At 36.6% G+C, this 21,976-nt stretch overlaps 2 protein-coding genes across 2 annotated transcripts; one reads left to right on the top strand and one right to left on the bottom strand.

The window, feature by feature from the left end:
- Positions 1-228: 228 nt before the first annotated feature.
- On the top strand, positions 229-4,167 carry LOC113325881 (non-specific lipid-transfer protein-like protein At5g64080). Its single transcript, XM_026573747.1, has 3 exons — positions 229-710; positions 863-889; positions 3,589-4,167. The coding sequence occupies exons 1-3, from the start codon at positions 374-376 to the stop codon at positions 3,792-3,794; spliced, it is 570 nt and encodes a 189-aa protein (XP_026429532.1). The 5' UTR covers positions 229-373; the 3' UTR covers positions 3,795-4,167.
- Positions 4,168-7,556: 3,389 nt separating this feature from the next.
- LOC113325863 lies at positions 7,557-21,378 on the bottom strand. The gene is made up of 6 exons (XM_026573730.1): positions 20,737-21,378; positions 20,117-20,581; positions 19,361-19,797; positions 18,544-19,267; positions 8,088-8,152; positions 7,557-7,998 (listed from the first exon to the last, which is right to left on the bottom strand). Exons 1-6 carry the CDS (start codon positions 21,376-21,378, stop codon positions 7,557-7,559), a joined length of 2,775 nt encoding a protein of 924 aa, XP_026429515.1.
- Between the last annotated feature and the right edge of the window lie 598 nt (positions 21,379-21,976).

Here is a 21,976-nt window from a genome sequence, read left to right as displayed (position 1 = left end):
CATTAACGGATATACCATTCTTGGTAAATGTTTTATATGAGTAATTCTTCTTAGTTACTAGCAGTAAAATCTCCACTGCAACACGTGTAAGGTGGAGATTAACAAATGTTTTAGAGAGAGAAATTTACAGTGGGCACATGGCTTATTCTCAGAGTTGGACTCATCATGAGTCAAATTCATACTCATCTCATTCACATCTCTCCTCCTCACTCTCCTTCCATTTATTTAGCAGCACCAAACCCTCAAAACCCTCTTCATCTTCTTCTTCTCTCATTCCCACTCACAAAAGACTTTTCATTTTCCATCCTTCTTCCCACATTTCTTCTGGGGCTTTTTTTTTTTCTTTTTTTTTTTCATCTTTCTTTGAGCAAAAATGGTGAAGATTTCATTAGTGTTATGTGTTTTGGCAATCTTTGCTTTTGCAGAAGTTGTGAACTCAAAGACTATTGCACCTGCACCAGCAGTTGATTGTTCAACAATCATATTCAGTATGGCTGATTGTTTAACATTTGTTACAAGTGGGAGTAAAGTTACTAAGCCAGAAGGTGCATGTTGCAGTGGATTGAAAACTGTGTTGAAGGCTGATGCTCAGTGTATCTGTGAAGCTTTTAAGAATAGTGGGAGTTTAGGGGTTGTTTTGGATATTAAGAAAGCTATGACTTTGCCTGCTGCTTGTGGTGTTTCTGCTCCTTCTATTGATAAATGTGGATGTAAGTCTGATTTTTTTGAAACCCTTTTTAATTTTTTTGTTCTGATCTGGGTTTTCTTGGAATTAGATTCATTGATGGATTTGGGTGATGGGTTTTATTCAATTTTGGATTTTTATTAATGGGGTTTTTCTTGATTTTGGTTTGTCTTGCAGTGGCTCTTTCCCCTGCTGGTGCTCCTGGTATGTATCTACTGTTTTCCCTTTTTTGGAATTAGATTCCTTGTTTTTGGTGGTTTTGCTCCTTTTGGATGATGGGTTTTGTTCAATTTTGGATCTTCATAAATGGGTTGTCTTGATTCTGGTTTGTCTTGGAAACAAATATAGATTTATTATGATTGTTGCCATTGATGCATGATATTTGTGTGCGGAACTGTGACACCTTTTTTTTATGCTTTAAACAAATGGGTTCAGTGTTGAAAGTTGAACCCAAATTTAGCATCAATTCCTTACTTAGCATCTTTTGTTCTTTAATGGTAGTGTGGAATTCAGATCTCATGAAAATCTTTCCTGCCGATTATTTGGGTCCTGTTAACGTGTACACCCGTATACACGTTAACAGGGGTATATTCGTCATATTTTACGTTGGGAATAGAAATCAGCCGCCGGTATAATAACAGATTAATCCTCTTTATCAGTGAAATTTAAATTCCACGAGTAACCTTTTTCTTTGTTAATCACGTCCGTAGTTCACTCTAACTTTCCTTTTATGCTTAACTTCCCGTTTTATCTTGTTCTTCTCCATGTTTATGATACCGTAATACCCTAATGTCGTTGTTTCTAAAATAATTCAGAGATTTTTATAACTATTTAATAAAATTATTTTATCTCTACATATCTCTTATGTAATTTCATCTTCATATTTTCATATTACCACTATTGATCGATCTGTTTACAGTTCAATCGATAAAATCTTTATTGCAGCTGATTTGAGGGTAATCAAGATTCTATCAAGATTGGGTGTTTTTTTTTATTTTGTGGATGTAAAACTCCATTAATGGAAGAAAGGGGAAATTTTTTTGAAAGCTCCATCGAAATTACATAAGAGAAGTCTTCGCTTTCCTTTTTAATTAGAAATTGATTTACAAAGGTAGAAGAGATGATTTTAAGAACTAATGGTGGATTTATTTAAGTAGTCGTTTAGTTGGTGGAGATCTCTTTTAATTAGAAATTGATTTACATCTCCAACTCCGTCCAGAAACAGTAAACTCCAACTGCATTTCCATTTAACCACATCAACCCCAACTCAATACCAGCAACACCTAATCATTTCCCCTGTATTTCGATTCACATCAACCATTTAATCAAATATCACCGGCATGAGTACTGAAGCCAATTGATTCTCCTCTCAGCTACATCACCTAAATCCATCGACTGCACGCCATCCATCTCTCATGCAGCTGTACGAATCAACGACCACTGCCTTCTTGAACCCATTGTTCTCAGCCATCATGAGAACTGAGCAAATATAATAGAAGATTAAAAAGGAAAGCGAAGACTGTTTCTGACCTAGCCGTACGCGTGTAAATCTAATGAGTGAGTTAGATTAAAACGTAAATTTAGTGAGTGAATTAAATTAAAGTACAGGTAAGATAAGGGTAATAATGGAATTAGGATATGCTACCATACTTATTATTTGTTTTCACAGGAAAAATTAAAACTCAAATGAAAGTTACGAATTCCAAGCCAAAAATTAATCTAATAATTAATGCTTAACCTATATACGGGTATCTAGGTTAACAAGATCCCGATTATTTTTAGGGGTTTGTTAACTTGTATATCCGTATACATGTTAAGGTTTAATAAATAATTATTTAATGGTATTGGAAATTGTATTTTTTTGTCTTATTCTACTAAAAATTGGTAATTTTTTACACTAAAAACAACAAATCATGTTCCCAATGCAAAAAATTGTCATTTTTATTGCAATAAAACAAACAAATCTTGTTTCCAATGCAGAAAAATGTTAATTTAATGCACCTTAACATGTATACGGGTATACAAGTTAAGAGGACCCTTATTTTTAACCGAAGGTACATTTGGGTTTCTTGAAGTGGAATGGAATTCCTCAAGGACCAATTATTGATGCATGCCGAAGGTACATTTGGGTTTCTTGAAGTGGAATGGAATTCCTCAAGGACCAATTATTGATGCATGCCGTGTGTTTTTCGGTTTAAACAAATGGGTTTAGTGTTGAAAATTGAAACCCAATTTTAAGTATTTTTGTTCTTTTTCTAAGTCACAGTGTTAGAAAACCCATGTATGAAAAGTTATTCTGTCTAAAATGATGAGTATGAAATTGTCTAGAAAATTTTCAATTAATGGTAATGAGCATCAATTCCTTGCTTAGCATCTCCTATCGTTGAATCGTAATGTGGAATTTAGATCTCATGAATAAATTCCTTCAAGACCATTTCTTGTATGAAATTCTCTATGTAGTTCCATTTTGGTGTGGATTGGAATTCTCTGCGTTACTAATTAGATCTAGTAATAGGTTATAAGATGACAAGAGAAGAGATTAGGACCAGCAGAGTTGGAAAATGCTGTAAGGTTAACACATAAACATTCAACCAGAGGTGTGCAATTTGACTACTCCTATTTTGTACTGAAAATGTATGTGGGAAAATGTTGTATGTACCATTCTGTAAAACAAATCTGAACATTCCCAAGCATTCATGTCCTGCTTTGTTTGCAATCCTGTTGTTGGTCTGGTTACTCCGATGCCATGTTATGTAATTGCTCAAACGAGAATGTCATACTATCAACAATATTTGAGATGAACCTGTTATGCCCTTCTTTTTCTCTTGATTGCGTGTTCGGTTATCATTTTAGGACATACATAGTTCTTTTAGTTTCTGATCTTCTTTTCTTTTTCGCTGCAGCACAATCTCCAAGTAGAACCACTGTTCTACCTCCCACTTCAGCCATGTTTTCTCCAGTACCTTCACCTGCTGCTGAAGACGCCGCAGGAGGTTTTCAAATTGAAGCTCCAGCTCCAGCCCCAAAACCATCTGATGCATCGACTACCATGATTTCTTCATTTGCTCTTCTTGTCAGCCTTGTTGCTGCATCATACTCGCTCTTCTGAGATGAGTTATATACATCACCATCTAGTTCTCTTTGGACATAATTTATCAGTAGCTTAAACATTCATATGTTCCATGAGGTAGGATGTTGCAGGGGGTGGATTATATATTCTGGTTAGGTTTATTTTGTGTTATTACTGTATGCTTAGCGATTTCATTGTGTTTGTTTATATATTCTGTTTACAGTAGCAGAAAGACCTTGACATCTCCCTTGTTTACTTGTTTTGGGTTTTATAGAGCTGCCTTATCTTTTATTTTCTTATGGTGGTGTGATCAAATAAGACTAGGGTGTTGCTGTTTTCTTAGTGCTTCAGTTTTTATCTACTTTCTAAAGCCTGGCACTGCCATATTCAAATGATTATGATTATATTTGAACACTGCTTTAGTGTTATTAACTCGGTTCTTAATGATTTTTGTGTTGGTTTTTTGGTTTGTTTCTCAATATCTCAGTCTCCGGTCCAATGGATGCGAGTACATTTGGCGTTTTAATTTGTAATTATGACCTACAGTGTACCAAGTGATAATTTGCTTGCAATGACAGTAACAGTCTAGTCTAGTTAGTCATTTGGGAGCATATTTGTTAAAGTACAGATTCATTCATTCTTAAATTTGGGACCTATTCGGAAGTCCTGTTAATTGCGTGACTGAAACCTCGGTACGTGTATATATATATATATATATATATATATATATATGAACCAGAGCCCGGGACACTGAATATGTTTCTCAGCATATTTAATGTTTTTTCTATTATAGAATTATTATTATTTATTTATTTTTGAAGCATATTTATAGAATTGTATAATTGTGTTCTTTCATTTCCATGACCGGTATATTATTTATATTAGCTTCGAAAAAAATCGCTATTAAGTTTATCTTGGTTAATGTTCGGGAAGTAAACAGATACAGAAAAATCAAATACAAAAACTAAAGGAAATCTGAATTACCCGACAGATGCAGGAAAAAACTCGAGGAAATCCGAATTACCCGACATCAAAATATAGGTTTTCCAGTATGTCTAGCCTGCCAACATACTGCAAAAATGCAACTCCCAAGTTGAACGAGTGGAATCGGTGGTGAATCGTACTAACACTTGTTGGAGGCGATCAGGCAAATGAACAAAAATTTTCTCCGATACCAACACTTGTTGAGATTATTAGTCTCGCATTATTGGATTATCTAAGATCATGCGGTTTATAATTTCTTAGGACCTCTCCACTCATTGCCAATTGATTTTGAATTGGATGTCCGTATTCTAACATGGTATCAGAGCAGGCTAAGATCCAACGACCCGTGAGGGGGCGTGTTGAGATTATTAGAAACAAATGAACAAATGTCATTAACTAAAAGCTCATCTCAAAGTTATGTAATTCTATTTCTTGGATTGTGCTGATAATATGTAATGTGTTATTGTACCTATTTTAATCTGTTTATTGTTAACCCCTAAGGATCAAGTGAAATAAAGCTTGTAGATTTGAAATTCTTTTCAATCTAGTAATTAGATTTTTATGAAATAAATGTTCAGCAGTTTATTTTTGACGAAAAAGAGGGCAAATTTAATTGAAACACAAAGATATCGCCAAGAATGACACCAGCGTTCAGCAGTTTATAATCCAAAAAACAATATTCAAATACAAAACTAGTCAAATAAAACCAAGGTGACCAAACATGTGGTACAAAAAATCCACCCATATGTTGAGAGTTACAAGAACTCTATTTTTCCGAAAAGTGATACAAAAACCCCAATTTTTTTATAAAGTTTAAATTACATCATTCAAATTTGTTGGATTATCTAAGATCATGCGGTTTATAATTTCTTAGGACCTCTCCACTCATTGCCAATTGATTTTGAATTGGATGTCCGTATTCTAACATGGTATCAGAACAGGCTAAGATCCAACGACCCGTGAAGGGGCGTGTTGAGATTATTAGAAACAAATGAACAAATGTCATTAACTAAAAGCTCATCTCAAAGTTATGTAAATCTATTTCTTGGATTGTGCTGATAATATGTAATGTGTTATTGTACCTATTTTAATCTGTTTATTGTTAACCCCTAAGGATCAAGTGAAATAAAGCTTGTAGATTTGAAATTCTTTTCAATCTAGTAATTAGATTTTTATGAAATAAATGTTCAGCAGTTTATTTTTGACGAAAAAGAGGGAAAATTTAATTGAAACACAAAGATATCGCCAAGAATGACACCAGCGTTCAGCAGTTTATAATCCAATAAACAATATTCGAATACAAAACTAGTCAAATAAAACCAAGGTGACCAAACATGTGGTACAAAAAATCCACCCATATGTTGAGAGTTACAAGAACTCTATTTTTCCCAAAAGTGATACAAAAACCCCAATTTTTTTATAAAGTTTAAATTACATCATTCAAATTTTTTAATAATTCCATAACAGCGCTCCCGTGTTTTTCATTTTTATCCTTTCTCCGTACCTCTCTCACATCACCACAACACCTCCCCTTCTCTTTTTCCTCTACCACCACCAAAACCCAAATCATATCTCGATCCTTCACCAACAATTTTTCCTTCTCTTCTTCCGCTACCACCACCAACAGCAGCACCGCCCCTTCTCTTCTTCCTCTACCACCACCAGCTCCTCTCTTCATTTTTGTAGTTATGTAGAACCTAGGGTTTCAAATCGCTTGAAATAGAAGAAGAAAAGGGATATTGGATGACGATCTGCTTGAATCACAATCTCCTAAGGTTAATTCACCAGACATGTCTATGGATTTTTGTGTTTCCATTATTTTTTTTTTTCTTTCTAAAAATTGATTCGTGATTTGGGAGATAAGGGTTTTGATTCATTTTTGATCTACGAGTTTATTATTGAATTCGGGTTCTCTTATACTAAGAAGTTGAATTGATTTTGATTTTTATGAAATGAAATTTCATAGTTATTGTTCTAGGGTTTTGAATCACAATTTTTGTTGTTACTGTTATAGGGTTTTGAATTAAATTTGTAGAAATGAAATGAAATGATTCTTATATGATTACGAACCCATATTCCCTAATTTGTCAATCCATGCTGTTGTTAATGGTGGGTTTCACTGAATTCAACTTCATTACCAGTAAAATTACCTTTACTTTTTTTTGGGTACTTTCTAGTGTGTGTGACACTTGAGAAATTGATTTCTATAGTAATAGTTGACTAGTAATTGGACTTTTAACTCATATTTGAGCTTTAATCTATTCAATGTGTGTAGAATGATATGTTGATCCAAGTTCCGTTGCATAATAAGTACTACCGCGTAGAATAGTTGGTTGTGAGATGCCCGAGAGATTACAGCAGGAATGGGGTGAGCTGGTTGCAACGGAAACTGTTGTTGAAGGCGAGATAAGAGAATACTGGTGCTGATGATGGAAGAGTATGGGAATTGATTCTGTAGCCGGATGTAAGAACAGCAAGTTCAATAAGCTCAACAGTGTTTGGCAGCAGCAAAGAGGTTGGCAGTGAAAATGGAGGATTGACACACTGGTGTTTACATTTCAAGACTCGACAATGCAGGAAGGTGCTCAGTTCTCATGATGGCTGAGAACAATGGGTTCAAGAAGGCAGTGGTCGTTGATTCGTACAACTGCATGAGAGATGGATGGCGTGCAGTCGATGGATTTAGGTGATGTAGCTGAGAGGAGAATCAATTGGCTTCAGTACTCATGCCGGTGATATTTGATTAAATGGTTGATGTGAATCGAAATACAGGGGAAATAATTAGGTGTTGCTGGTATTGAGTTGGGGTTGATGTGGTTAAATGGAAATGCAGTTGGAGTTTACTGTTTCTGGATGGAGTTGGAGATGTAGTCTGGAAGACGCCTTAAGATTACTAGTATTTATAATGAAATACTCCGGTAAGTTATACATCAGAGCGAGGCTTAACGAAGTTCGTTCTTGAAGCATTTTAAGTGTGTAGAAACCACCGTAAGAAGGCAAAGAAATCGAAGAAGCAAGTTCTAACGAGACTGTTAAGTTCTGGCCTGGAAGAAGTGTATTGGTCGGATGTGAGAAGCTTTGCCAAACAGGACTAAGATATGTGTTGTACAGAACAAAGTTACCGGTATCTGACATTTCTGCAGTATGCACACCGGAATCTGACGTGTTTGATGACCAGACAATGATATTCCCGTCGGAAAGCACTAGATTTCCAGAGTTGTCGAGCTCCAGGATTGCATCTTTTCCCACTGGTGAGTTTCTATTCAGAGAAAAATGAAAATTTTATAACCTGCAAAATACTATATAGTTGCATGTAAGGATAACTACTAGAGAAGAGAAAAAACATACCCCATTCCTGCTGTAATCTCATACCGTTTAGAATTTTTTTGGATATAAATACCAATGGTAGCTAGCTACATGGATATTAAAACAATCATCATTAGATCAAGCCCACCCTAGCTAAGACAGACTATGGTAGTAAGACAAAATCATGTACGTATGCAACCATTAAGACTCTCTTATTGTCATAAGCCCTAGCTAGCTGCTTTCATTAGTTTCTTGTTTCCTACGGTTAATCAAGAGAAAAAACTTGAGTACCTAGCATTTTGTTTAGCTACGTTTCATCCGTTTTGTTTTCAAAGCTTTGTGAAATAGCATTTTAGACATTCCATGTCAATCATGACATTCCAATGATGTCTTTTCTATCAATGAACATGTATAATACCTCTTATAATTTTTTTCTTACAGTTAAATTCTCACGAAACTAATTATGGTTTCATCTTATTTATGATGAAACCAAAATCGGTTGCATCGTATTTAAGATGAAACCAAAATCGGTTTATCTAATATTTTTGTCGGTGGTGGTAGTGGACGGTCGTGGTACTGGTGGCGGAGCGACAACAGTTGGAGGTGGTGTTGGTTTTGGCCGGCGTTGGTGATCGGCGGTGGTCGTCAATGACGGCGGTGGTCGTCGTAGGCGGCAACGGTGCTGGTAATCAGTGATGGCGGTGGGCGGTCATGGTGCAGGTGGCGGTGCAGCAGGTGTTGGCGGTGGCTGGTAGTGGTGGTGCAATGGCGCAGTGCTGGTCGGCAGTGGTGCTGGTGGTTGGTGATGGCGGTGGACGGTTGTGGTGCTTGTGGTCGTACTGGATGGTGGAGGTGGCTGGTAGTGGTAGTGCAATGACGCATTGCGGCGGACTGTGGTGATGGTGGCGGCGCGGTGGTAGTGGTAGTTGGTCACGGTGGTAGTGGTAGTTGGTCACGGTGGTTGGCGGTGGTGTTGGTCGCGGTGGTTATTGGTGAAATGACAATATGTGGAAAAATGATGAAACCAATTTCGGTTTCATCTAGTTTTGGTGAAACCAACTTTGGTTTCACCATTTTTGCCTAGTTTATTTTGGTTTGGTTTCATCATTGAAGATGTGTTGGCGAAATGACAATATGTGGAAAAATGATGAAACTTAATTAGGTTTTATCTTGTTTTGGTCATTTTTGCCTAGTTTATTTTGGTTTGGTTTCATCAGTGAAGCTGTGTTGGCGAAATGACAATATGTGGAAAAATGATGAAACCTAATTAGGTTTCATCTAATTTTGGTGAAACCAATTTTGGTCTCATCATTTTTTCTGTTTGGTTTCATCATTTTTTTCTTATTTTGTTGAATATTGATCAATGAAATTCATTTTTTGTGGCGGTGGCGACTGGTTGGTGGGGGTGGTCGGCGATAATGGTGGTGTTGCTGGTGGTGGTGGTTGGCGACAGTGGTGGTCTGTGGTGGTGGTCGCCGGTGGCGCGGTGGTGGTTTTCGGGGATGGAGGTGGTGGCGATGTGTTGGGTGGCGGTGGTGGTGGCGAGGTGGTAGTGGTCGGCAGCGGTGGTTGGCGGCGGCGGTGGTGGAGGCGGTGGTTGGCGACGGCGGTGGTGAAGGCGGTGGCGCGATGGTGGTTGGCGGCGACGGTGACGCGGTGGTGGTTGGCGACGGCGGTGGCGCGGTGGTGGTTGGCGGCGGTGGTCAGTGGTGGCGGCACAGTGGTGGTTCTGCTGGTGGTGTTATTTTGTGGTGGTGATAATATAATAGAAATTAATGGTGGGGTTGATTTTTATTTTTGTTGGGGTGATTTAAAATTAAAGGTGGGGTTGTTTTTTATTTTTGTTGGGGTGATTTAAACTAGAAGGTTAATATAGACAATTTATGTTAAATGGGGTTTTCGTGAACAATTTATTTTGTTGGAGTTTTTGTTCATGGATGTGACACCTTTGAGGTTATAACTCGCGGACCGATTCAAATAAGTTATCGATGGGATTGAGAGAGCTAACCAGGCACTTACATATAGGATTTTGGGTATTAGATTTAGACTGGAACGAGACCCAAAGTTTGGTTGTTCCATTACGTAACAGTTTCCAATTCCAGGCAGCACAATCCATTAATCAAACAAGGTAAGTTGCCGGCTGTACATGTCTAGATAGTAGATAGGTACGGGATGAAAGATTTCATTCGATTGATTGTTATCTAAACAAAAAAAAATAAAAAATAGGCAATGATACTAGCTAAAGCCGAGCATTGCCATATTCTTTAGTGATGCATTGACTTACACTGGTTTTCAAGGGAGTTTGGGGAGTTGGGTGTAGTTGGATTTTTTTCCCGTTAATCGTGGGGAAGTTTGAAGGAGTCTTTCAAAATCCCTATTAATCATGGGAGAGTTTAGAAGAGTCTCTCAAACTCCCTAGAAAACCCCGTTAGTCGTGGGGGAGTTTGAAAGAAACTCTTAAACTCCCTGTTAGTGGTAAAAACTAGAATGTTAGGGAGTTGGGTTTTTTTGGGGAGTTCTAGGGAATTTACAGTGTATTTATGCATCATTCCAAATCTCTCAAAAGAGTAGAGATTTTGGGAGAGTCTCTCAAATTCCGTATACTCTCTTACACTCCCTCAAAATCCTCAAGATCCAAAATACATTAAACTCCCCCAACTCACTCGTGGACTAACACCCTGTCAGTGATTTCATTGGCATCTCCCCGGTTTACTTGTGTTGGGTTTTAAATTTAATACAGGTGCCTTGTCTTTTCTCTTTACTTATGGTGGTGTGATCAAATAAGACTGGGATGTTACTGTTTTCTTAAAACGATTTTTTGGGGACTACTCTAAAATGGTGGGGGATTACTAAGTGATAAGAATATCTACCCTATCGTTATAAGGGGTGTCCTAAAGTGTGGAAATGACTAACCTACCCTTAACCTATATATATATATATATATATATTTATATATAACCACCTGCTCCCATCACCACCACATATATATATATATATATAACTAAGGGCTGTCAACGACACTAAACATAACGGATATTGCCTCTGCCGTTCCCATTAAAATTAACGGATATCCGAAATCCGTTAAGTTCCGACGGAAATATGAAATTCAATTTCATTGTCGTTACGTTGGACTTAACGGATATCGGATATTTTTTCGATACCATCCGGTATGTCACAGACTCACAGAACAAACACAGAACATGTTTTAAATCCAACAAAACCAGTTCTAAATCCATGCCACACACACAAAAAAACATACAAATGTTCATGTTTTAAATCCATGCCACCAACTTACATGTTCAGATGTTCTATCAAAATAAAAAACCATGTTCTTGCAAAAGAAAAGACAAAGGAACTCCATCTCCATGTGTTGCAGCAACTGCAAATGCATTCCTCCATCTCCATGGCTGATGGCTCCATGCCTCCATCTCTGCTTCCAACTGCATCTGCAAATGCATTCCTCCTTAGTCCTGAACTTCTGCATTTTGAAAGGAAAATCAAAAGTGTTAGTTAAGCTGGAAATGTCAGTGCAATAAGCCAATAAATATAAAAGCAAATAAAAGATTAAGATGTAAGGAAAGTTACCAGTAATACAACTATTATCATTGTCACTGAGACTGAGATCTGGCAGCCAATCACCCAAACAAAGCAATGCTTCAACAAGGTCTGGAGCTAATGAACTCCTATGAGATGTGAGAACCCTACCACCAATACTAAACATTGATTCTGATGCTACACTTGTCCCTGGAACATCCAATACATCTCTTGCAATCCTTGAGAGAGTTGGGTACTTAGGAGCATGATTCTTCCACCAACTTAAGATATCAAACCTCATTTCTTCAGTGGTTGTGCCTTTAGAAAGAACTGGTTCTGCTAAGTATGTCTCCAATTCTGACTTCTCAACCTCAAACATATTGTTTTCCATAATAAAATCATCATAACCAAATTCATATGATGTTGTTGTACCTGCAGAGATCTCAATTCCAGCTGAATGCATTCCAGTATCAAAATAATTTGGAGCTGTAGTGTTGGTTTCATAAGCACAGAAAAGAGAATGAGTTGAAGCTCAAATTTGTGATAGTGACTTTGATAGTTTTCCATACCATATACTCTCTTCATAACAAACTCCACCCATTTATCCTTATACCTAGAATCTAAAACAACCCCAATGCCCATCAAAGTGTTACATTCTTTCCAGTAGCTATTAAATTTTGTCCTCATATTCTTGGCCATGTCTCTGATATACTCATGCTCACTTAATTCCCAGATCTTAATGCATTTATTAACTTCTTGCACCCCATTACAAATTTGTTGTGGGATACTCAATCCCAGCAAATTTGGTTGAAATCACATCAAATAATTTACATATATGTACTCCTTGTTGCCACTCCTGAGAAGTTGGGTAGTATCTTGAAGTTATTATCCAAATCAGCTAGCCTAACAAAAGCTTGTTTCAAAATAATTACATATTTAAGCATCTTAAAGGTGGAGTTCCACCTGGTATCCACATCTAAACCAACAGACCTTGAAGAAGGAAGCTTAACTTGGGCAATAACACATTCAAATCTCTCTTTTCTAGCCTGACTTGACTTGACATATTTCACACACTCTCTAACTGCATCTATAAATGGAGCAACTTCTCTCATTACAACCCAAAAATCAAGTGCAATACATGATTACTACACCTCATTTGGAACAAATACCCATTAAGAACTAGAAAATCTTTGCTATCAAGCCATGACTTCAGATTTGCCATCATAACATTGTTTGAGCTAGCATTGTCAGCAGCTACAAAAAAAAGCTTACTATATATGTTCCAATATAGAGCTACTGATTTCACTACAGATGTTAGAACTTCTCCAGAATGTGGTGATGGCACTAAAGTGTATGCTAGTGTTTTCTTAACCAGTTTCCACTCATCATCTATGTAATGCATTGTCACACAACAATAACCATCTTTTGTATTCTTACATGTCCACGTATCTGTTGTTAAACTACATTTAGATGTAATTGTGTCAAATTGTTCTTGTAAATGCAGTTTGAACTCAGTTGTTAGTTTCATGATATCTTTCCTAACTGTATTCCTAGTGTAAATCTTAGCAGTAGGATTTAAAGACTTCACAAACTCAACAAAATATGGATGCTCAACTATAGTGATTGGATAACCATGCTTAGCAATCATCTTGGTAACAAGTATCCTAGTAGCATCAACATCATACTTCCAATTAGCTAACTTAGTTTGTGCATTACCTGTTTTGATTGTAGTAATCTTTCTTTGTCCTTTCTTGTTCTCAGGCTTTTCTTTGCAGGTTTTAGCATGGCAATGCAAGCGGTTGGTTCCTTGGTTACTGGGTACAGGCATTCTCCTCTTGCAATGTTTGTATTCAACTATAAGTATCCCAATCTCCTTACCTTTTACCATCTTTTTTCCAATTAACCTTTCAAAATCATTTCATGCATCAGACCTTACTGCACGTAGTTTTTTCTTTTCTCCAGCTATAATTGGATCTTCATCTACTTCTATTTCTACTTCTGCTTCTTATTTTGGAGGTGTAACAGCAGCAGGTGTTGAATGAATTCCTGAACCTTTAACTTGGTTTGACGCAGAAGGTAATTGTGATGCAACTGAAAGTGAGGGATTACTTGATGAACCAACATGATTAGATGCTCCTCTTTCGCTTTGGGACATGATTAATTTCACGAATCTCAATCTGTTCTGAAAATCCTAATTTCAGAAACCCTAAATTGAAAATTGAGTTTTTAGGATTGAAATTAAAATCAAAAGAAATAGAAGAAGATAACCCTAGTTCTGAAAACCCTAATCACACATGATTTGTATAGAGAAGATGATGATTTTGCTCGAATTAAAATGAAGGAGACGAGGAGGTGAGTTTCTTCTCTTTTTTCTCTCTTTTGTGTCCACTGAACTGAAGAGAATTAGTGATTCAGTCGAAGTATATTTATCTAGGTATAGGAATTTACACGTGCTAAACACACGTCAGCGGATATCGGAAATAATGCTAACGAAAATAGCCCAAACCGGTACCGTTACGGTAGGAATAACATATCTGTTATGTTCTCGGATACGGATATCCGATTACCGATATATCGGATCTTAACCTAACGGATTCGGTTAGCGGATAACGGATATTCATTGACAGGCCTATATATAACCACCTCCTCCCATCACCACCGCCGCTCACCACCACCACCACCACCTCAAACCACCACCACCACCACCGCCACCTCTATATATATAGCTTAATTTAAATCATTAACAAAACAAAATCAAAACCAAAATTATAATAAACCCATTATTTGTCATTCATTTTTGGTTGAAAAAATAAGAAGTAATCATCAAAATGAGTTGACAATGGAAGTTGCAGAGAGAAGTTCGGCTAGCAATTATGTGAAAAACTTTGTCGAACTAGACGAACTCAACTTTAATGGAGGTTTTTCTTTTTTTCCAGAGAAAAGTTCGGTTACGTCGTAAAAAGTTCTGTTACGTCGCAAAAAAATGTCCCAGCCGAACTTTTAGTTCGGTTACGTCGCAAAAAGTTCGGTTACGTCGTAAAAAGTTCGGTTACGCCGCAATTTTTTTCTGCTAATCGAACTTTTCTCTGAAAAATATATATATTGGGTTCAGTTATGTCGCAATTTTCTCTAAAAAACCTATATATTGAGTTCGGCTACCTGTCTTTTCAGAAATATTAGCCGAACTACACTTGCAGATGAGTTCGGTTACATGTTCTTCAGATGTTGTAGCCGAACTTTGTTAACCAAACCGAAATCAATTTGTAAATTGCACCATTAAATAAATTTGAAATATCCATGAGTACCCAAAACATCATTACTCTTGTTGTGGCTCTTAAAGAAAGATCTAACTTTTTTTTTCTAAAACCCTCATCTTCACTATCATCTTCATCTTCATCTTCATCTTCATCTTCTTCTTCTCCCTCTCAATAATTCTTCTTTCGAAAAAAATCAACTTATTAATTTAATCTCACTAATTATTTATTAACTCACTAATCATTACCAATAGCAAGTTTGATATTAAAAAAAACTTAGATAAGGGATGACTCAATATTACTTCTAATATCCACCCAAGAAAATAATAGTAGTCCCCCACCATTTTGGAGTAGTCCCCAAAAAATTGTTCTTTTCTTGGTGCTTCAGTTTTTATCGAATTTCTAAAGCCCAACATTGCCATGTTCAAATGATCATACCAACACACTGTTATTAACTTTGGTTCTTAGTGCTACAGTTCTTAATGTCTTTTGTTATGTTGGTTTTCTGGATTGTTATTCAATATTCAGTGTTCAATCGACGTAGATGCGAGTACATTTAGGTACCCAGGCGTCCTAAATTTTGATTAGGCCTATAATGTGCCAAATAGATGCATTGCTTGTAATATTAGTATCAGTCGAGTTTAGTCATTCGGGGCACATTGCCCTCATACTTGTTAACAGGCAGATTCGTTCATTCTTAAATTGGGACTTCGTAATGTTAAAGGCATGAATGAAACCTCCATAACGGAACTAGTGCTGAACAGTGTTAATAGATTATTTTTCTTCACTATTTCCATTGAATCTATCTGGTAAACTCAATTAATCGTAAGATGTTGGAGGATACTGAAATGGAAGAATAAGAATTGAAATACAATAAGAGGATTTGAATTGACATACAACAATCCTAGCCGAGTAATGTGAAGAAATTGACATACAACAATCCTAGCCGAGTAATGTGAAGAAACTGTTTGATGTATTGACCGCTATGTAAGGACCACGCATCCGGATTTTTTAGAAGTTGATGAATTCTACGTCTTCATAAAAGGTTAATGAATTAGACTCAAAACATATCAAATACTGTATTATGTTCCGTGTCTTTATAAACTGTATTATTGTGTTATTTCTTTCCGATCACAGTATTTATTCACATCAGCTAATCTCGGTTTCACCCCTCCACATGATCAACAAAATCAAATATCATTACAAAAGAACAAGAAACAAATACAAAAAAAACTCAACAAATCTACGTAAACGTAGGTTTTTTTTGTTTTTTTGGGCTGCCAAGAGTCAAATATTAATCAGTTATAGCAGAACATGCAACATCTTAATCCATCCATATTATAGTTACTATTAAGCGATAAATGCCTCGTGTACTCGGAAACTTGGCTAAAAATATCCTCATGTACTCGAAGTGTAACTCTCCGGGATCGGCAAGTCAAAGGAGTGGACCGTAGTCATTTGGGCTCATTACCCTAGTCCAAAAGATAAGATCCATTTAGAAGTAGACGATCTTAAGTTTCTGGTAAAAAAAATTCGGAGTCCGACACCTTGCAACGGCAAAACATTATTTGTTTATTACTTGGGCAGTTCAACTCCAACTTGCTATTACCGAGGCCGAAACCCTAATTCGTATCAAATTTATTATCCAGGCCGAAACCCTAATTCATATCAAATTTATCTATTTGCCCTAGAAAATCACATACTATAAAAGCAGACTCACTCACATGTTCAGACAAACTCAAATCCTAGCAGCTTTTCTACATAGCCGCCGCTAGTCTTTTTTTTCTAGTCCAAGTTTGGTCGTCAGACCTCAAAGTAGCTTCTGGTGAAGAGATCTTCCACGGTACCACCACCATGTTTGGGATGCTATGTTTCAGCATCTTTTAAGTCTAATGTCATGTAGAGGCAACACAGCTACGTTAGAGCAGCTTATAGTTTCATTCACGTAGACTTGTTCCTCTATCTAATCAATTTGCGTTGATGTTCAAAACATGTGTAGTTGACGAGTTCTTTCAAATCGTATACATCTTTTTCTTTTCTAATTCTTTTTAGCGGTGTTTTATTTTGTTTTTCTTTTTTTTTTTTGGTAAAGTTTTGTGGAGGCTATGTTTTTGTTTTAATTTTCTTTTTGACGTGCAAATGACTTCCATCCGCATGCGACAAACACTTGATGGGCATAGCGGCCATAGTTTTGCACAAACTAATGCGTAAAAGTAGTATTTTACTTATTCAGCTGGTACTTAACTATATGGATCAGGTGAGATTTACAGATCACATGATCCTTTGTTAAGATTTTACCTGCATACATCCAAGTATGTTTTCGTTTTCTGGGTGATCACTAAATGGTCTGTGTTGATAAATGTCAAAGCAAAGTGCCGCTAACTTATTGTAGTTTTGACTTGGTCACGAGATGCTTAATTTTGTGTTATTGGATTCTTGGGTTCCACTGGCTTCTTTGACAGGGACAGATCCAAGATTTTATTTAGGGTAGGGCTATTTTAAGAGGCGTCTTTAGGGGCGATCCTGAAAGAATTAGGGACGACTAATTTTTTTTTTCTTTTTTTTTCATCTACCGAATGTGACTATGTTCTTCTCTTCTTTGCTTGGTTTTGAAATAATTAAATTTGGAGCTACTACCATAATCGTTAGTTAAATAATATCACGAGACTACCGATTAAAATCGGTGGATAATAAACATCAGGAAATTACTGATTGTGAAAATAGTGAAATTCAAAATTCCATTGGTCTTTGAAAAATTTGAATTTGGGGCTACTAACACAATCGGTAGATAAAGAACATCACGAAATCACCGATTGTACAATCGGCAGATAATAAATATCACGAAACTCCATTGGTTTCTGAAAATTTGAGCAAATAGAGAAATTCAAAATTCCATTCGGTTTTGAAAAATTTAAATTTGTGACTACTTCCACAATCGGTAGATAATAACATCACGAGACTACCGATTTAATAATCGGTAGATAATAAACAGCACGAAACTACTGATTGAGCAAATAGAAAAATTCAAAATTTCATTGGCTTTTGAAAAAATTGAATTTGGGGCTACTATCACAATCGGTAGGTAATGAACATCACGAGACTACCGATTGTATATCGATTGTATAATCGGTAGATAATAAACATCACGAGACTACCGATTGTGCAAATAGAGAAATCCAAAACTCCATTGGTTTTTGAAAAAATTGAATTTGGGGCTGCTACCACAATCGGTAGAAAATTAACATCACGAGATTACAATTTTAACTACCGATTATAATTTTCGTAACACAAACCTACATACATCAATATAAACTCCCGATTATGAAGGGTATTTTAGACATTTCAAAAAAAATTGAGATAAGGGGTGGCTTTATTTTAATTTTGGACGATCCTATTTTATCTTATTAGTCGCCCCTAATTCTTCTTCGGTGTCGCCCTAGAGATGCCAGGCTATTTATCGGTTTTTTGTCCCGAAATCTCTCCCGAAGAGAAATGAATGGCCTTTAGGAGCTGTTCTCAACATCTGGACCTGTGCCGCGAAAGTGGGTCCCTATTTTTATTTCCGTCCGGTGTATTCTTCGTGACAAAACCCGAAGTCAATCTAGGCATTTTCGTAAAATTAAGATGTTGGTCTGTCTAAACTGATTCTTCAAAATCAAATCAGATCACATAATGGTTTAGACTAAAATGATTCTTTGATTGAAGTTCACTTGCACAAACTTACTCTTGAGCATGCTGATGTCTTGGACAAGTCTGTATGTGTCCAAGTTAGGTTTGACTTCTCCTTTGCACAATTGGATTGCATACCACGAATCACTCTCCACCTCCACAAGGTTAAGACCCAATTGATTAGCCAGACGAAGTCCGTCTCTGATTGCCCAGACCTTTGCGACATTGTTGTTGTTCTTGTGAATGTGTTTGCAAAAACAAACAACAAAATCTCCAGCTCCATCTCGGATAACTCCACCAATTCCTGCATCGCCACAATCATTAGTAGACCCATCAGTATTAATCTTGTAAAATCCGGTATTCGGAACCTGCCAAGCAATCTGAATTTCCTCCATAGTCCTTCCATCTGTAGAAGAAGCTGAGTTAGCCTGAAAATATTCAGTAGCCGACCTAAGAGCAGATGCCAGAACACATTTAGCATTGAATCTAACATTTTCAAACACCTGCTTATTTCTATGGATCCAAATACTCCACAAAATGAATGGACAAACATCTTTCCAGTGTAGTCTACCGATACTAATATCATAGCAACATAACTTACTAACAAAACTAGGAGAAAGATATTCAAACTCAAGATTCACACCGGTCCAACTTCTGATTTTTTCCCATATTGGCCACACCTTAGTACAACCAAAGAAAAGATGAAAAACAGTTTCAAAGTCACTGTTACAAAGATTACAGCCAGGATGGTCACACAATCCTTTTCTGTATAAAGATTCATTCACACTAATTCAGTTTTGACATAACTGCCATAGGAAAAATTTGTACCTATAAGGGCACTTAAGTTTCCAAAGAAACCTCCAGTCCTTATTGACAATGATATCTTCATTAAATTTCATGTTCAAGAAAACATAAGCATCTTTGACAGTAATACCAGATTTACTAGCGGACCAGATCAGAGTATCAACATTGTTAGTCAGATTGCAAACAGGAAGAGCAATCACCTCATTAACAATGTTTTCAGGGATACTATTCTGAAGTCTATTAATATCCCAACTATGGTGATTAGAATTCATGAAGTTACTGACAGATTCTCTAGGGAGAGTGGCTTCATCTGACTGCAATTTATTAGCAAGAGGCAAGTCGTCAACCCAAGGGTCCCTCCAGAAATCTATACTAGTACCATCCCCTACATTCCATCTGAGACATTCCCTAACAGCATTCCTACCCTTCATAATGCTTCTCCAGCTAACGGAAGCCCCTTTAGTATGATTAGCATTCCATAAATCACTAGCCTTAAAGTATTTGGCTTTCAACAGATTAAAGAGAAAGGACTCCGGATGAGAATAAATTCTCCAGGCTATTTTAGCAAGAATAACAATATTGTTAACTTCAAGGTTTCTAATATTGACACCCCCTAACTTTATAGGTATACAAACCTTAGACCATTCCAGAAAAAATTTTCTTCTATATCTGTCTAGCTTTTGTATTAAACCTTTAGGGAGTTTAACAACAGACATAACATGACTAGTGATTGGGTCCACAGCAGACCTAAGCATAGTACATCTGCAAGTTTAAACTCCTAGATTTCCATCCCTGTAATTTGTTACACACCTTCTCAACAATATCAAAGTAAGTTTTCTCACTAACTCTACCCCACTGTAAAGGAATACCAAGATACTTACCTGGGCTAGCAGCAACTTGAACTCCTAAAGCATTAGCCATTCCTTTAGTGAAACTCCTACCCAAATTTGCAGAAGTAAGAAGTGTGGACTTACTCTTATTAATTTGCTGCCCAGTCCAAAGACAAAACTTATCAATCAAGTACTTCAGATTGAGAGCATTTTTATAATTAGCCTTCAAAAATATAATATTATCATCAGCAAATAAAGAGTGAGTAACCATAGGAGCTCCTCTGGCCACTGTAAAACCAGACAAAGACTTATTAGCAATTCCAGCATTAATCATTCCTGTAAGGGACTCAAGGCACATGATAAACAAGCAAGGGGATAAAGGTTCCCCTTGTCTTAGTCCATTAGAAGGTCTAAAAGTAGAACTAGGAGCACCATTTATGAGAACCTGAAAAGAAACTGTAGAAATACATTTCATTACCCAGTTGATAAACTTTTGATCAAAGCCATCACACTTAAGAAGTTTACCAATAAAATCCCAACTAATCCTGTCATAAGCTTTATCCAGATCTAGCTTAAGAGCCATCCAACCTTTTTTTTTACCTTTTTTGGTTTTAAAAGAATGAATAATCTCATACACATAATAGCAGTATCAAAGAGTGATCGGCCCAGAATGAAAGCATATTGGTTATAAGACACTATCTTATTCAGTAAAGGTCTAAGCCTATTAGTTATGATCTTAGTGATGATTTTCATGCTAAAATTGCATAGACTTATAGGTCTATACTCTTTAATAGTAGTGGGGTTATTAGTCTTAGGAATTAAGGCAATAAAAGTTTTATTGAGCCTATCATCTAAGACACCACTATGAAAGAAACTCTTAATAAGATCGATAACACTAGGACCAACATGATTCCAGTACTTGGTATAGAAAATACCTTGGAGACCATCCGGGCCAGGAGCTTTGAGAGCTCCTAGCTGCTTCACAGCACTAATAATTTTATTCTCACTGACCTCCTTGCAAAGATCTAGATTCTCATCAGTAGATATGACAGGAGCAAAAAGATTAGACAGCTCAGTATCACAAACAGTAGAGGAAGAAGAATTAAACAAACTATTGAAATGGTTGACTATATGATTTTCAATCATTTTCTCATTATTAATCCATTCTCCCCTGTCATCTTTGAGCATGACTATGGAATTTCTTTTTCTCCTAGTCACCGTAGAGGTATGAAAGAACCTCATGTTCATATCTCATTTTCTAAGCCAGGATATTCTGGATTTTTGCCTCCAGAAAGTTTCCTCAAGTTTAATCAACCTAAGATAATCAATAAGGCACTCTGTCATAGTCTGTTTAGCTCTTTCAGATGGCCAACTATCAAAATTATTTTGAGCTTTAACAAGACTATTGTGAGCTTTATCAATCTGAAGATGGATGTTACCAAACACATTTTTATTCCATTTTTTAGTCTCACTCTGAATCCTAGAGATATTGTCTAAGAATTGAGTACTACTAAAACTAGAAACATCATAAATCCATGTATTCTTAACCACATCTTCATACCTAGAGTCCTCAGCCCAAATGGCCTCAAATCTGAATGGTCTTTGCTTAAATCTAAACTTAGGGTCAAGATCTACAAGAATGACCCTGTGGTCAGAATTATAATAAGGTAAATGAAATACCTGAGCTTTGTTGAAACGAGTTTGCCAATTAGAGTTGACAAGAGCTCTGTCTAACCTCTCTTTGATATTTGCTGCTCCAGCCCTCTTGTTGTTCCAAGTAAACTTAGGACCATTGGCTCCTAGATCAATGAGACCACATCAACTCATCACATCTTGGAGC

This window comes from Papaver somniferum, unplaced genomic scaffold, assembly GCF_003573695.1.
Source record: "Papaver somniferum cultivar HN1 unplaced genomic scaffold, ASM357369v1 unplaced-scaffold_0, whole genome shotgun sequence".
Classification (NCBI taxonomy): domain Eukaryota; kingdom Viridiplantae; phylum Streptophyta; class Magnoliopsida; order Ranunculales; family Papaveraceae; genus Papaver; species Papaver somniferum.
This window is presented reverse-complemented; position numbering and strand designations above follow the sequence as displayed.